This window comes from Trachurus trachurus, assembly GCF_905171665.1.
Source record: "Trachurus trachurus genome assembly, chromosome: 5".
NCBI lineage: Eukaryota > Metazoa > Chordata > Actinopteri > Carangiformes > Carangidae > Trachurus > Trachurus trachurus.
In genome coordinates, this window is record NC_139896.1 from 24,972,905 (window position 1) to 24,989,652 (window position 16,748).

Here is a 16,748-nt window from a genome sequence, read left to right on the forward strand (position 1 = left end):
ATTTAAATCTAAAGAGATCGTCCTCTAGAGAGCAGGAAGGAGATGCAGAAGTTTCATGATGATGTGTAGATGACGAGATGTCTGCCTGCGGACTGGAGCGTACCGGCCAGCTTCATCAGGCAGAAACATCAGCCTCAGGAAGTGAACGTCTAGATAACTTTACTATTTTATGTTTTTTCATGAGAAGAATAGTGAAGATGATGATGAGAAAATCCCTGACTTACAAGGTTGAGGGGAGTGAAATAAAAGTCAGGACTTGTTCGTCATCATCATCTTCAGTTTGAACAGCAGGAAGTCAGAATGGTTTGTTTACGCTCACTCTGATTGTTTCCTCTGGGACTCTGATGATGTTGGATCACGTTGAGACAAGTTTTTGGCTCATTGTGTCATAGACTAGAGGGGAAGTGATGTCTGATGACCAGTTTACACAGTTTACAGCTCAGTTTGTAACTACAATATGTTGATATCTGCATGATAGACAACGGTTAGCAGGTGTATTCTCCATCAGGTGGTTCTGGATAGACTGCCATAATATTTTCAACAAATATTCATGTTTCACAAGATGATGAATCTGCTGACTGTGAATCCTCTGACTGAAGGTTTGATACAAATATTATGCATGTTAAACTTCTTAGCACCACTCTCCCCTGAAGCAGCCCACAAAGCCACAAGCACATTATAAACTGAAGTAATTTTTCTTTGATTGAAAACCTACTAACCTACTATCTGTAAATAAAATTACATATTGACTTTAATATGATGGTTGTTTCAGATTCAATTTCTTTTGTTGGTTTTTCTTTTTTCCCTCTGTTTTTTTTAAAAGAAAGTAAAAATGTAAATGTAGCCCTTTGGGAATAAAAAAAATAATTAGCCTACACCTAACTTAAGTCACTTAAATTATTTTGTTGCTGATGAAATAGTCGACTGATTTGAGGGCAGATGTGTTCCCCAGTCTCAGTGGAGGTCTACCTCTGTGCTCGGTCAGCAGTGCGCGCCGCCGAGACAGTGGGCTCCGCCGCCGTGCACCGTGAACGCGCCTCTCCATGCGGTTTAGATAAAGGAGAAGCAGAAAAAAAAATCAGCTGATGGTGAAAAAGACATGAAGCCGACTGAGTACCGGAGGACAGAGACCGGTATTATTCCCTCATCTGAACCCGGTCCCTGCGTGCGTTGGTCCGGTTCTCCTCCCAGCCTCGCCGCTCTTTGTCAGCCGGCTCACACACGCAGAGCCGGGCGGTTTGTGGGATTTCTGTGAATGGAGACGCTCCAGCGGAGAGAGGCTCGGTAGTTTGAATACGTTGATGACTCGGGAGATTTATTTTTCTTGTTTTTCCGTGGAATCAGCGCGGTGGGATTTTTTTTCCTGCAGGATTTTATCACCTTTTGTTCGAATGGAGAAGCGACTAATGCTGCGGTGAAGTCACACTGACCGAGGAATCCGGTTTTTAATTATCGCTTTAATCAGCCTGTTAACGCTCATTCCTCTTTACGGGACTGTGGGAGTGGGCAAACAGCGCTAGTGGGATTATTTCATTTTTGATTTGTGGATTTTTAATCCCAAATCTTTACATTGATTATTATTAGCCTATTATTATTATAGCCACCACCACCACCACCACCACCAGTGGCTCTGTGTTTCGCCTGGTTTCCTGTGTCTTTTGTGTGGAGCTGCTCTGTCTGTCCAGGACTCTTGTCAGACTGTCCCGGCGTGTCCCGGATCTTGAACAAGCATCATGCCAGAGTGTGTTTCGGTGCCAGAGTTCGTGCAGGAGGTTCAGGAGGACTGGAACTCCCCCACCACCTCCTCCTTCACCGCCAAGATGATCAGCTGCAGAAACACCGTCTACCTGCTGGAGGAGGTCAGTGTGACAGGGGAGGCTGATGCATCATCATCACCATCACCATCAGTAGTAGTAGTGGTAGTCGTAGTAGTAGATTGAAGGTGTGTTGTTACTCATTCAGGAGGTTTCAGCACTGATGAATGGAAAGTCAAGTGCTTATTTCTCCTCTACATCCAAGGATAGACACAGCTTGGGGGGCCCACATCCAAATGAACCTTTGTTAGAAAAAAACATGTTATATCATGTTAATTTGCATTAATTGGGTTATAAACATGTAAAACATTTATTGTCAATATAAAGGCCACACACACCCACACAGCTGATATTTACTATTTCCATAGTATGGGTAGCAAACAACTTAACCTACATGGCTGAAGAAATATATACAGGCGGTAAATAGCTAGACTCAGATGCCTGAATCAGCAGACACCTACACACACACACACACACACACACACACACACACACACACACACACACACACACACACACATTCACACACTCACACTCACACTCATTAGAGTCCTTGACCCAGAGACTTCAGGTCTAAAAACTGGACGCTTAAACTGCCCCCTCCCTGCGTCCCCCTCCTCCTTCTGCCCGCATTTAAACCCCAGCAGAGTTGACATATGTTACCACAGCAACAGGTTAATCCTCATTAGCATTCATTGTTGTTGTTGTTATCTAATGTTAATGAGGAGAAGCCAGGGAGATGATAGTTAATGAGTTGATCTGCATCCAGCACATGGATTTATGATAATGCTACATTTAAAATTACAACTTAAAAGACATGCATAAAACACCTTGTGTGTGAAGGAACTGTTCACATTGGCATAAAACATGCACAGGGAATTATTTGAGGATAATTGACAGATTGTCATTTATAATTCTTAGAGGCGTGCATGTCCTTTATTATGAAAAATTTGTATTTATGGATTACGTAAATTGTACATTTAATACCTTAACTACATCTAATGTCTCTGCTGCTTCATGTGGAGTTTTAGACTGACTGGAAACAGGTTCACACACATAGGAATGTGTCTGTCTGTTGTCAGAGAACAAAGCTTGTCCTCTGTGTGTGTGTTGAGTCAGCAGGTGAATTACTGCCCCCCCACCCCCCCACATGAACACACACACATTCAGCAGTTTCAGATAATTACAACAAGCCGGAGGTCTGAATTTATGAAGTGTTTTGTGTGTGTTAAGGTTCTGGACAGCGACCGACTGGTGTTGCAGAAGATGAAGAAAGCTGCTAAAGCCAAATACACATCAGGACAAGGTACACCCACACCCACGTACATGTACACGACACGTACACACACACTGATCCCTCTACTAGGTTCTAACACAGCTCTTCTCACTCAGGACACGTGTCTCACTTGGAGCAGTACATCAACGCGATGGAGAAGCTGTCGGTGAACTGTCACTCAAATGGAGAGTCGGAGGTTGGCTCTGCCTTCTGCCGCCTGGCTGACTTTTCTAAAGAGCTTGTGTCTCCGATAAAGAACCTGGTAAGCGACACAGCACCACATCATAGAGGTCAAAGGTCACAACAACCTGTACCTAATAGTAGTCACTGCCTGCAGGAAGTTAGAGATTTCGATTAGAGCTCTCTATCACGTTATTCACCTGGATGTACCTGATGATAAGTGTTTGACTGGTCAGACCAAACCCTTGTTGAAAAACCAGCCAATTAAATGAGATTAACAAGCCCACTCTCTTGAGAAACCGTCCAACTAAAACCTTCTGATTGGCTTTTAACTGGTCATTCCAAACTTCCATTGGAAAAGCAGGTCACTCAGATGAACCAATCGATCCCAACTTCCCAGAGAAACATTTGAACCTCTAATTGGTTCACATGGGAAAACCACTTATTAAAACCACAGATTGTTGACTTCAAATAAGATAACCCAGGTGTAAACTGTGTAATCCATCACAACTGTGGAACAAACAACTTGAGGATCCCTTAATGATAATGAAGATGCAACATGTTCAAAATTATATCATGATTTATATAATCTAAAATGATATTGGATATTTTATTACATGAGATATTTCCACTGCTCAAGTTAACAAGTATTACATGTCTTGCCTCTGAATAGTGTGTTTACTTGTGTGTGCAGTTAAAGAGCATGCTCCACAACATCAACTTCTTCCTGGACTCTCTGGTTAAAGGCGACCTGAGGGAGGTAAAGGGGGTGAGGACTTTGTTTACTATTTACTCTATGCAGGTCCAAATGAAGTGTAACAGTGACAGACCTCAGGTCAGCAATGGAGTGGAGTTACTACTGTCATTTTGCTCCTCAATGGCCCCAGGGTGGCACTGAAACTCATAAATATAAAGGGTTCCTGCTTCCTCTACTGTCTCTCTCACTGTCTGTGTCTGTGTCTGTCTCTGTGTCTGTGTCTCTGCAGGATCTGAAGAAGCCTTTCGACCGTGCGTGGCGGGACTATGAGAGCAGATTGTGAGTGACGATGTGAACATGTGTGAGGTTTGCTTGGTTTGACTGTTGATGATCTGATGTGACTTGTTCTTGAAAGCTGAATCTTTTTTGCAGTAAGCAGGTGGAGAAGGAGAAGAGGGAGCTGGCTCGTCAGTACGGGATGGTGAGGAACGAGGTGAGCGGAGGAGAGATCGCTGAGGAGCTCGAGAAGGAGAGACGCTCCTTCCAACTGAGCATGTGTGAGGTCAGTGACACTGTGACCCAATCACCTTCACCTTTCTCCTACTGGTCTGACACGCCCTTTACAAGAAACTTGGAAAGTAGACAAAATCACTGCAATTTTATACCAAAGTAAAAAAAAAAAAATTCATTCTGAGATTTTTTTCATTTTCATATTCACTATTAAAAAATAAATAAATGTTTGGATCTGCAGGTTATGATTAGGAATAGTACCTCAATCAGCTTTCTTTATTCATAAGAAAAAGGTCACTCATTTTCAATACCTTCTAATAACAGTCTGGATTATTACTGAATTTACATAGAGTAAAATTACAACACATTTCTGTATTGCACAAAAATAGAGCTCGTACACAGTTTTCACCCGTACATGTGAGGACATGGACACATTTCATCCCACCTATTGTCTATGCCACTTCACTCAACTTGTCTCAACAACATTTTGGAAGTAAAGTTTATCCTCTGCATCTTTACCAGTAAGACCTTTATTTCCATAGTTACAGAGTATAAAGATACTATCAGCTGTTACAGGAGCTAAACAGAGAGTCATTGTCTCACACAGTGACCAGGTCACTCGTTTACATCATGGAATCTCTTTACATCACTGATCTGAGTAAAGTATAAATACAAAATGTTACCTTATCTGCTATTTCAAAACATTTTTGTCAAACTGTTTTAATGGAGACTTAAGTAAAACACTTCTGTACTTCTGTATATGGCATACATGGACTATTCCAAGCCATTACAAGTTGTAACACAGCTGTTAAATTTGAATGACAGCTGGGAGGGGCTAAGTTGCAAGGAGAAGACGAAAGTAAGGGGAAGCTTGATGCGTAACTGCTTCTCCTCCTCCTGCTGCTTCTGCACAACTCTGAAACTCACCCATCCTGTCTTTTGTCTCAGTATCTCATTAAGGTCAATGAGATAAAGACAAAGAGAGGAGTTGACCTACTGCAAAACCTCATCAAACACTACCACAGCCAGAATAAGTAAGATAACACACACACTTACCACACACACCCAGATACACAAGTTTATGCTTATAGTTGGCCTATAAAATTGTGTGTGTGTGTGTGTGTGTGTGTGTGTGTGTGTGTGTGTGTGTGTGTGTGTGTGTGTGTGTGTGTGTTTGTGTGTGTGTGTGTGTGTGTGTGTAGCTTCCTGCAGGAGTGTGTTTCCACCACTCAGAGGTTGAAGCAGTACATGGAGGAGCTGAACGGAGTCCTGACCACGGTACAACAACCACTAACAACCTGTACACAACAGCATGTACCATGACACCATGTACCATAAGATTTTGTTCAAAAAACAAACCAAAGAGACATAAACTCATTGTAAAACATCAAAGTTAACATTTTACATTTCTGATTAGTTTTCAGTTTATTTCGACATTTTAATTTAGTAGTTTTACTTTAATCCTAAACTGCATTTAATCATAATATCTTCACGTACAAGTACTTCAAATCACTCTTATCCAATGATCAACACTCACAAGTCACAGTCACAACAGTCAACAGTCACTAGAGAGCTAATCCTGGTTTCAATACTACACATTGTCTCGATTTCAAAATAAGATCACACTGTTATTCAAGATAATGTAACACAGGACAAAAGTCAAACCTCTGATTGTGTGTGTAATGAGTTATTGTTACTTATAACTCACCAACAGAATAATTTTAGCCTGATAACAACGGTTTGTTAGCCTGGATTAACACAAGTGAATCCCCACGTGAAGAGCATGGCCCAGGTGAGGTGTAACTTCAGGTGAGGTGTTGACATGTTGTTGTGTTTCTGCAGGTGAAGCAGCGTCAGGAGGAGGAGAAAAGACAGCTGTGCGTGCTTAGAGATCAGCTGAGGCCGGTTGTCCACACAGAGCAGGTCAGAGACATGAACACTAACGCACTGAGTGACATCATCACACGCTTCATCAGGTGATTAATGTGTGTGTGTGTGTGTGTGTGTGTAGGACTCCCTCCCTAAGCAGGTGTACAGCATGCATCAGCTGCTGGGAGACAAACAGTATGGGACGGAAAGATCAGGATTCCTCTACAAGAAGAGTGATGGGTAAAAGTTAAAAAAGAAAAAAACAACATAATAAAAATACACATGACACACCCATTATGAGTAACATAACTAAACCTGTCTGTGTGTTTCAGGCTGAGGAAAATGTGGCAGAAGAGGAAATGTTCAGTTCACAACTGTTACCTGACCATCGCACATGCTACTGTAAGCTGCCTTTTGTTGGTCTGATTAGCTTTGACCTTGGACCTTTTACTGTTAAAGTTAGAATTTGTATGATTTCATATTTTTTAAACAACAGCTACACAATCAATCAACATACTTAATCTACATAAAGTGTCAGCTGCACATTACATCAACACTGTTAAATATAAGTGTCAATAGTTGGACTGATTACGTTAGTGTTGACTTAATACCTTGTTGAAAGTTGCTTTAACATATTGCTCATCCCCTCCTCAGCCCAATAAACCTCCCACCAGACTCAACCTGCTCACCTGTCAGGTCAAACCCAGTGTGGAGGACAAGAAATGCTTTGACCTCATCTCTCGTAAGCCACACTCAGACGCACACAGCTAGTACTAGCTTTGTGGTGCCCCGAGATTGGTAAAATTGTGTATAATGCATTCCTCAGACCCTAACCCTAACCTTAACCATCATGACTAAATACCTGGCACCAACTCAGACCCTAAGCCTGAAACTAGCTAGGAACACTAAGCTGCTCAACCCACCAATGACTCAACATTAATCAGGCCATGTTTTGTTAGCAAAAACCACTGAGGTATAATATACTCTTTATTAGAGAAGTTTCAGGCGTTTATTATAAAAATGAGAAAGAATTGCGAGAAGTGCAAAAACTGCCTTTTTAAATTTCCTTTGTGTAACACACCTGACTGGTACCCACAGTTGCTTTGAATTTTAGTTGGTTACACAAGGAACCTGAGCTCAGAAACACCAGAGGTTTATTGTAGCTTAGTTCATCACAAGCTCTTTGCCCTGCAGATAATCGGACCTACCACTTCCTGGCTGAAGATGACGCTGAGTGTGTGGCGTGAGTAACAAATTAACTTAATTGATTTAGTCTGACACTGCATAGAGGCATCAACTTGAATTTATGATTTCCAAAAATAATGGAAATATGTTCAAGCAGAAGTAAGCGGAATGTTTGTGTTATATAATATAAGTCTTAAATAGTTATATCTTCCGACAGCAATCACTTATATAGAGTGTTTGGTCTGAAACACGGGTCTGTCAGTCACTCTGCTCTGCTGTAAGCCGAGGAGAAAACTTTCCTTGTATCCTATAACCTTTATCCAATGAGGAGAGAGAACGGCATAAAGGGGCAGTCCTCTCTGTGTGTGCAGCCAAGGGATGTGCGTGAATGTGGTGACGTAGAGACGAGGGCGGGGACTGCTAACTCCATCCGCTGACAGGAAGTTAGCCAAAACGACCAGATCGCTTACTTCTGCTTTAATAAAGAAGAAGATAAAAGAAAAACGACTAATTAATAAACTGATTTTACCTTGCAGAACACAGTTGTTGGTTTAACACTGACTCTGTAAGTTTGGGAATTTTTTTTCTGTCTTAAGGTACACTTACTTTAAAGATGTGAATATTTCTTTCACAAAGTCACAGAATAACACAAATAAAAAAAAACTGAGGAAGTTGTGAACCAACAGCTCCCACGTCCTGCAAAGTAACATGTGTATGTTAAAAAAAAAAGTATCCTTTAAAACGTGTGTGTGTGTGTGTGTGTGTGTGTTATGCAGCTGGATCTCAGTCCTCAGTAACAGTAAGCAGGAGGCTCTGAACATGGCTCTGGATGGGGGGAGGAGAGGGGGAGGAGGGGGGGAGAGCAGTGTGGAGGACCTGACCCGGGCCATCACTGACGACATCAGACGGATGCCAGGAAACAGCAGCTGCTGTGACTGTGGAGCTCCAGGTGATGATTGAATGAATGAATGAATGAATGAATGCATGCCTCTTTTCTCACCTCACTGCTGTGGCAAAAGCATCTGAGGACGTCATGTCCAGACGTCATCTATAATCCAGATGCCACTGTTGTTGTGTGTCTTGCACATTGTTCTCTCTGTGTAGATCCCGGATGGCTCTCGACCAACCTGGGCATCCTGACCTGCATTGAATGTTCGGGGATCCACAGAGAGATGGGGGTCCACGTCTCCAGGATCCAGTCTCTCAGTCTGGACAGTCTGGGGACCTCAGACCTGTTGGTAGGTCACCTAAGAGACTCCAGTTAACTAAACACAGCTGAATCACTGTTAAATTAACCCGTTAACAAATTTTGAAATTGTTATCATGGTTGACTTTTTTCTGTTCGTTTTTTTTACATGGTCCAAATTTAGTTTTCTAATTTAATTTTCTTGTTAATTTACCAGAGTGCAGGTGGTGAGAAATCCTTCTGTCTGTCTCTCTCTCTCTCTTCCAGTTGGCCAGGAATGTTGGTAATTCTGGTTTTAATGAAATCCTGGAGGCGAACTTGTTGAGTCCATCCATGAAGCCCTCACAGCACAGCCACATGTAAGAAGAACACACTCAGGTGTATGTTACTCTAGTAGACAATGTTTCACCCTTATAAAACTGCTGACATTGCTGTGTGCAGGTCGGGGCGTAAAGACTTCATCCTGTCCAAGTATCAGGACGTTCATTTTGTCAGACGGACTTACAGCTCCACTGCAGCTCTGCGTCTCGGCCTGCAGGAGGCAACCAAGAGCTGCGACATCTACAGTCTGATCCAGCTGTTCGCTCAGAGGACAGAGCTGAGCCAGCCACTACACGCACACATCCAGGTACGCTCACACACATACACTCTCACATGCAGACACACATACAGGTTTAGTCACAAATAGGTGCACACACACACATAAAGGTACGCTCACAGGTGCACACTCTCAGTTGTACACACAAATACCCAGGGCCGTTGTACAGGGGGATAATTCTAGGGGCCCAGCGCCCAGTCGGGCCCACAAAAAACCCCAGTAGTCTAATCTTTGTATGACTGAATTATTCTGCTTAGACCCTGACTAATACTCTAATGCTGCATTAGCATCAAAACAAAGTAGGCTAAATAAAAAATGATAATACATACGTAGTCTAAGAAAAAAAGTGGAAAAGTCAGGGGCCCACTTTAGTATTCTTTCAGGGGGCCCAGAATTCCTAGCAACGGCCCTGCAAATACCGTTAAATTCTTGTATATACAGGTGCGCACTCAGTTGTACACACACATAAAGGGTATGGCAGGTGTACAGGTGTACAGGTACACTAAAGACATATGCTTAAAGGCACAAACACACACACACACATACACACACTGTGTGATGGTAATAGTGAACAGAGAAGTGCAGATATACTCACAGATTAACTCAGGCACATACAGATCTACATGTACGTGCACATGCACATACAGTTAGAGACACACACACACACACCAAGGTAATCAATACATTCATAAGTGTGTTTCCATGCCAACAGGAGAAGGGGGAGACTGCACTCCATCTGGCCGTCCTATTGGCTGACAGGACGTCATTGCACATCCTGGACTTCCTGGCTCAGAACTGGTCAGTCTGATCCGATTGATCATGTATTGATGATTTAATAAGACCTTAGCGTGTGCATGTGTGTGTTAACATGTACACCTGCATATTTACTTGAGTTGAACTCTTTCTTCCTCTACAGCTCAAATGTTGACATGCAGACGTCGGCAGGAAACACAGCGCTGCACTACAGCTGTCTGCACAACAAGAGCGACTGTGTGAAGCTGCTGCTGAGAGCCAGAGCCAACATACACATCAGTAATACAACCACAGCAACGCACATGTTACTGTACCATATTGGTCCTTGTCATTTTATTTTCTTGGAAAGTGACAGAATCTTTTTAAATTGGGAATATTTTTGGACATTTTAAAGGAGAGGGAACGTTTTTAGACATTTATGTAAATTTAGGACGTTCTTGGAAACATTTTCTTATAGAGAGGACAAGTTCAGAAATGTATGCACATCTCGGTAACAGTGATATTTTTGCGTTTGTGTGAACAGAGAATGAGTTGGGAGAGACGGCTCTGGATGTGAGCCGCAGGTTGAAGCACAGCCACTGTGAGGAGCTGGTGAGCTGAACGCTCTGATCACAGTTACACTCGTTCACATGTGAAACTGTGTTGACTGACTGTAGCTGTCTGTGTGTGTGTGTGTGTGTGTGCAGCTGCATCAGGCCCAATCCAACCAGTTTGACCATCACGTCCATGTGGAGTACGAGTGGAGGCTTCGTCATGACGATATTTATGACAGTGACGACGACTTTGATGACAGGGTAACCATGGCAAACTGAACACCTTGTGCTTCATTCTTCCTTTGTAAAAGTCTTAGGCTACTACGTATTTAACAAAGCGAAAAAAAAAACAATACAAAACAAGTCCACAGGTTTCTCTCAGAAGAGATTTACGTAGTAACAAGTAGTAACAACAAAAACATTTGTCACTGCATAAAATCATAATCAGATTATTTTATTGATGCCTAATTGTTTTGTTTTTTTTGTCAAATGTAATACTTAAAGGAGAATTGAGCTTATCTTAATTAGATTATTTCATTTAGAGGCATTATTCTAAATTGTTGGAGGTATTGTATTGTTAATAAGATGTCTGTTATTCACCTCTATTTAGTTAAGGACATCGTATTTCATATTTAGTGCTACACTAAGGCCAATAACTTTGATAATTTGTCCTGTTTCAGAATGGTCCCGTGAAGAAGGAGCGCACCTCCTCCTCCTCGTCCTCCTTCACCACCTCCTTCTCCTTCACCTCCCGTCCTTTCAGCTTCAGCCAGTCCATGTCCTCGTCCTCCTCTGTCACCCCACCTTCCTCTGCAGCAGCGGGAGGGGGTCTGCTCAGTGTGGGCAGGAGGCTCGCCATGGCCATGGAGCTCCACAGTCGGCCTTCTGGACCCACTCCGAGCCCACCTCCACCTCCCCCGTCTTCCCCTGCACCCCCGCTGCCCCCCAGGGTTAAAGGTAAGCTCAGTACAGTCATACTCAACAAATTCAACACATCCTGCAGATATTTCACGATCAAAGTCTTCCAGCTGCTCAGAGGACACAGGCCCAATTTTCTCTGCAGACTTTTAATGTGAAATGCAGTTAACTTCCAAACAGCAGAAGAAAACTGTCATGGCTATTATGTTATTTATTGTGCCAAATACACATAGACTTACACTTATAAAACACCAAAAATTCTGTCAGAATAGAAAATATTTTTTACATAAACCGCTGCATTACAAAGATGCTTGCCTCCTCAGTTTAGCTTGATAAATAAAATACAATACTGTTCCCTCGCCACCAGCTGGTTGACATTTACAGCTGAATGGACTGTGATGAGATATTCAAAGACATCCTTGTCCACTGACTTTTCATCGCGCACAGCATGGAAAATAATGCAAAATAATGTTAATCAATGAAATGTTAAATGATGCAGAACTGTGAAAACATCAGCATTCATATTTTTTAAGTTGTGGTGTTCGAGTTCATGTGTAATTGAAAACAAGCAGCTGAGACAGCCTACATCTAAAACAGGGCCCACAAAGTCAACAGAAGTGGGGAAATGGAGGAATAGTACATTCAAACAGGTCAGATCATAAACAAGGAGGCTTCATCTCTGCTCTCTGTCGTCCTCCAGCTCCCAGTGTTCCTCCTCCTCCCCCTCCTGCTGGGGGGGAGTTTGTGGGTGGAGAAGATGAAGATGAGGCAGAGGTCTTCTTCTCCCTGACAGGAAACAGAAAGACCCCCCCCCCTCTCACTGCCGTCCGCCACAAGAGGAGCTGCTCCGAGTCAGGCAAGAACGGTAACATCCAAGAGAAATGTGGCAATTAATCTGTCTGAGGGATGCTATGTAATTAATTTTCTGTGTGTGTTTGTGTGTTTCTCTGCAGATTACGGGTTTCCAACCAGTCCAAGGCTCTACAGCGGTCCAGACTCCTCTTTTAAGAAGTGTGTGTGAGTATCTGAGACACAAACACTCATCAACTCACATTATATTACAAGAAATGCATGCAAAAGAACAAGGCCTTTGACTGGTTCAGTGGTGGAATGGGATGTCACGTCAGTCCAGGTACCAACAGGCAGGATTTTACATGTTTTATAAACAACAGAGTATGTATGAACACCCACCTTCGTGAGTAGCTTTGTAATCAGAAGATAGATTGTTAAAAGTATCGGGAGGTGAAATGACAGATGCTGCAACAGGTGTTTCACAAAAGACCATTAGAAAGAAAACATCTGCATGACAACATGACGGCACCTGACTATGCAAAAAATAAAAGTCACTTTGTAAAACCTACTGAATTAAAGCAGATATCAGCTTCACGGCCGTTTCGGCTAATGCTGCGTTCAAGGCAGGCTTTTGAAACCGTAAGTTACAGCTTCAAGTCACAACTACGACTTGGTAGCGTTCCAGGTAACCCGTAGCTCGTGTTTTTACCATCCTGTTGTCTGTGAAAGTTCCCTATAACGGCCACTCGTAACTTCCGACCCGTGAACTCGTACCAGATCGAACTGGTATGACTTCACAGGAAGGAAAAACACAAAGTACGAGTTTCTTTGAACGCACCATGAGTTAGCAGCCCCCGCCCTTGTCAGGCATCAATTGGTCCTCGTGCTACGTCACCACATTCACGCGCATCCCTTGGCTGCACACACAGCCCTTCATGCCGTTCTCTCTCCTCATTGGATAACACTTGTATCCCACAAGGAAAATTTTCTCCTCGGGTTACAGCAGAGCAGAGTGACGGAGAGACTCGTGTTTAGGCTGAAATACTTCATGTAAGTGATTGCTGACGGAAAATAGGACTATTTAGGACTTATATTAACAAAAACATTCCACTGATATCTGCTTTAATACATTTGTTGTGGCTTTATCTTTATGCACTTACATTTGTTTAACTCCTGAACCTTGGTTTAAAATCTAGTGAGATCCCAGAAGGACCAAACAGGTCTGGTTGACTTTTTATTGAATGATTCTAAAACGATGTAGCAGATGTAGAAATGCTTCCATCTGATGGAAAGTCTGGGCCATAAGAGACTTTGAGTCTTGGGTTGGAAACATTACAGAGCTGCAACATTAAAAGAGAGAAACATGATGCACAAATGTTCTACAACTAGATTAATAAGAAGCGAAGATAATAAAGCAGCAGCATGAAGATAATTGAGACCTGAAGCACTTGAACTGAGAGACCATGCTGCCCCCTGCTGGAGATGAGGCTTATTCACAGTCGGAGCCTTCAGGTTGATGGTTAATGGAAACACCAGAGATGATTAACGTGTCCCTCTGTGTCTCTGTGTCTCTGCAGCCCAGCCTCTCCTCTGAGCTCGCTGACTGAACGACCAGACAGAGGTACGATCGCTTCCTCCTCTCACGTCCGCTTCTGTTTTATCTGTCTGGACTCTGTTGAATCCATCATGTGTAGGCAACTGTGATACATGATGGGTCATGGTGCAGACCCAGTATCCTTGACCACGGGTCAGTAGAGTAAGAAGAGAGCAGATCGCATGTTACAAATTTTTGTTTTTAATCCAACGCCTGAATTATAACATAGAGTTCTGCATTTATTGTCTGTTTTGAACATTATTTTAGGGCTGCTATGATATTTGGCAACAGATATTCAATAACTCAAGTTTCTCTGACATGATGTGTTTTTTCAGTTTTGACCAACTGGCCATTAAAAAAACAAGAACTTTGTTTTGACATTGTTGACATTGTTTTGTAGTCATAAATGTCTAAACCATTAACTCAACTGCTTGAAATTATCTCACTATTACTCAATGAGTGACAGGTTCTATAAAATGAGTGTGTTTATCTCCTTGAGGTTTTCGGAGGGCGGACAGTGACGGAAGCTCCTCCCTCTTCATGCAGCCTGCCAGTAAAGCTCCGCCCAACATGTCTCCCACTAACCATCGCTCTCAGAGCTTTGAGAATGACAGCAGGGGCCCCGCCCCCCAGCCGCTTCCTCGTAGATCATTGGTAAGTTCAGTTGTAAGAGGAAATCAACATTTCAGCTCATCCTTGAATGAGAAGTGAGAGGTTTGTCAGCACGTCAGTGTCTGCATCAGGTTATCCAGAGCCTCTGTGAGGAGCTTCAGGTTCAGTAAACATCCTTACAAATATTCTGGTGGTCATTAAACTGGTTCCTGTGTTGTAATGAGTCCTTCATCATACATTACCAAGCCTAGATTAGCACAGATCTAATCTTACACATTTAATTTCTATGGCCATATTTTATACACAGGTAAAACAGATTTCGGAGCCAAATACATGTTTTATATCAAATTGACCAAATATGTAGTTCCTTTGTTTTCCTTTTGTTCTTTGCAGGGCTGTATAAGTCTGTGCAACAGCCTGTCTACATTTGCTTTGTAGTTGATTGTAGTTTCTAATAATTGTTAATGGGGAATTTTATTAGTTTTATTAGTAGTGCATTTTTATTGTTATTTTTCCATGTCCAACAGCCTCGCGGCACAACAAGCCGGCGGGTTCAGGCGCTGTATGACTGCCAGGCTGACCACCACGACGAGCTGAGCTTCTGTGAGGGACAGGTGCTGGTGGTGCTGGGCCAGGAGGACAGTGATTGGTGGGTACGTATCATGACCCTATTCTCCTTTCTGAACAGGTGGTAAAATGAACAATGGTGGGCAGAGTCTATGTTCAGGTGTATTTAAATGTACAGTAACTATATAAATGTACATGTGTCTTTGTGTGTGTGCAGCACGGTTATATAGAAGATGAACCAGACCAGAGAGGTTTGTTTCCATCTTCCTTCGTCCAGCTGCTGTCAGAGTGACATGAATGTGAACCAGCACAGGACCCCACCAGACCATGGACCAGCACAGACCTGAAAAACAGCAACAGAGCCAGGAGAACCAGAACCAACCGGATCAGTACTGCCCAGCAGAGGCTTAAACCCCTGATCTTCCACATACCAGGTCAGGGATGTGTTTCTGAGCAGCTCCGACACCCCGAGTTGACATGATCCAGCCGGTTCAGCCAAGTATCAGCTGAGTTGTATACTCTCTGTTACCACGGAAATGTTACATATGACCTTTAAAATGGAGACTCTTTATGGTGCTCGGGTCATGTGGTACAGTTCCTGTGGAGACGGCCTTGCACAGACCGATCTGTGATCATTTAAGGTTGACATTGACATAAATTGTATTTATTTGTTTATTTATTTACTTATTTATTCAAAGTGAAAAGCACACATCTAATGGCAGGACACTGAAGCTACAAGCCACTGGACTTTTATCTTTAAATTCATATGAACAACGTTTCCAGCTCGGGGTTATTTATCTTGACATGTTTAGAGTTACTGACCGTGCGGCAGTGCCTCCACACAAGCCGCTTCTGCCCCGTTTCAGGCTTCTGTCTTTGGAGGGGCGGGGGCCTGAGGAGCTGTGTCCTTTAACGGACCAGATCTGATGCATGACAAAGACGACCAAAAAAACAGATGTCTGCTCTGAATTCAGGTAAAAATCAGTCTCTGGAACAGGGTGCAACTTTGTTGACACACTGTCAGTTGTAAACTTGGACTTGAGACGAGGTGAAGCCTGAAACGAGACACATCTGGTGCTTCCAGCTGCCTTCAATGTCCGAAGATATCACAACGCCTCAGTGAGTGCCACTGTGTTTTACTGCCACCGTCACAAAAACTACATGACTTGGTTTCTTGTTAAATATTTTTTTTCTTATCATGCTATTGAAGTAACAACCATATAGAATAGATAGTTGAATAACAAAAAACCTTTGTTCATTATGGTTGATTTTTAAGCAAAGAAAAAATCTAGTGTCCATCAATGAGATTTTGCCCCAATCCCATTTCTCATTCATACCCCAAAAACAACAACAACAACAAAACGTTTCTATTAAGAACAGGATCGTAATATATGGACACAAGATTGACTGTTACAAAATCCTCATTAATAGAAAAAATATTTACTTTTATGTGTCCCTTTGGTTGCATGTGCTGCCATCTTGCTGGTGTATCCAGGGTATTTAAAACTACGCTCTAGTTTTGCTCAGACTCTATAATGTTGTTTCCTTATCACTACATATCCAAGAAAGGCAACCTTTCAACGAGAAACATTTTAAAACACATTGTTACAACAAAATAATTTATATTATTACTTCATCATAAAACCTTGATCCAAATAGATACA

The 16,748-nt window shown here is 42.5% G+C and overlaps 1 protein-coding gene across 1 annotated transcript; it reads left to right on the forward strand.

The window, feature by feature from the left end:
• Positions 1-1,733: 1,733 nt before the first annotated feature.
• unm_sa1614 (un-named sa1614) lies at positions 1,734-15,530 on the forward strand (the record flags this gene model as incomplete). Its single annotated transcript, XM_083971451.1, has 28 exons — positions 1,734-1,859; positions 3,048-3,120; positions 3,207-3,352; positions 3,965-4,039; positions 4,257-4,306; positions 4,400-4,529; positions 5,426-5,511; positions 5,680-5,755; positions 6,320-6,400; positions 6,489-6,586; positions 6,679-6,748; positions 7,001-7,088; positions 7,541-7,589; positions 8,308-8,480; positions 8,636-8,769; positions 8,985-9,076; positions 9,159-9,345; positions 10,028-10,113; positions 10,232-10,347; positions 10,592-10,659; positions 10,755-10,862; positions 11,282-11,558; positions 12,220-12,384; positions 12,473-12,536; positions 13,889-13,932; positions 14,405-14,559; positions 15,045-15,170; positions 15,302-15,530. The coding sequence occupies 28 exons, from the start codon at positions 1,734-1,736 to the stop codon at positions 15,374-15,376; spliced, it is 3,018 nt and encodes a 1,005-aa protein (XP_083827577.1). The 3' UTR covers positions 15,377-15,530.
• Positions 15,531-16,748: the final 1,218 nt, after the last annotated feature.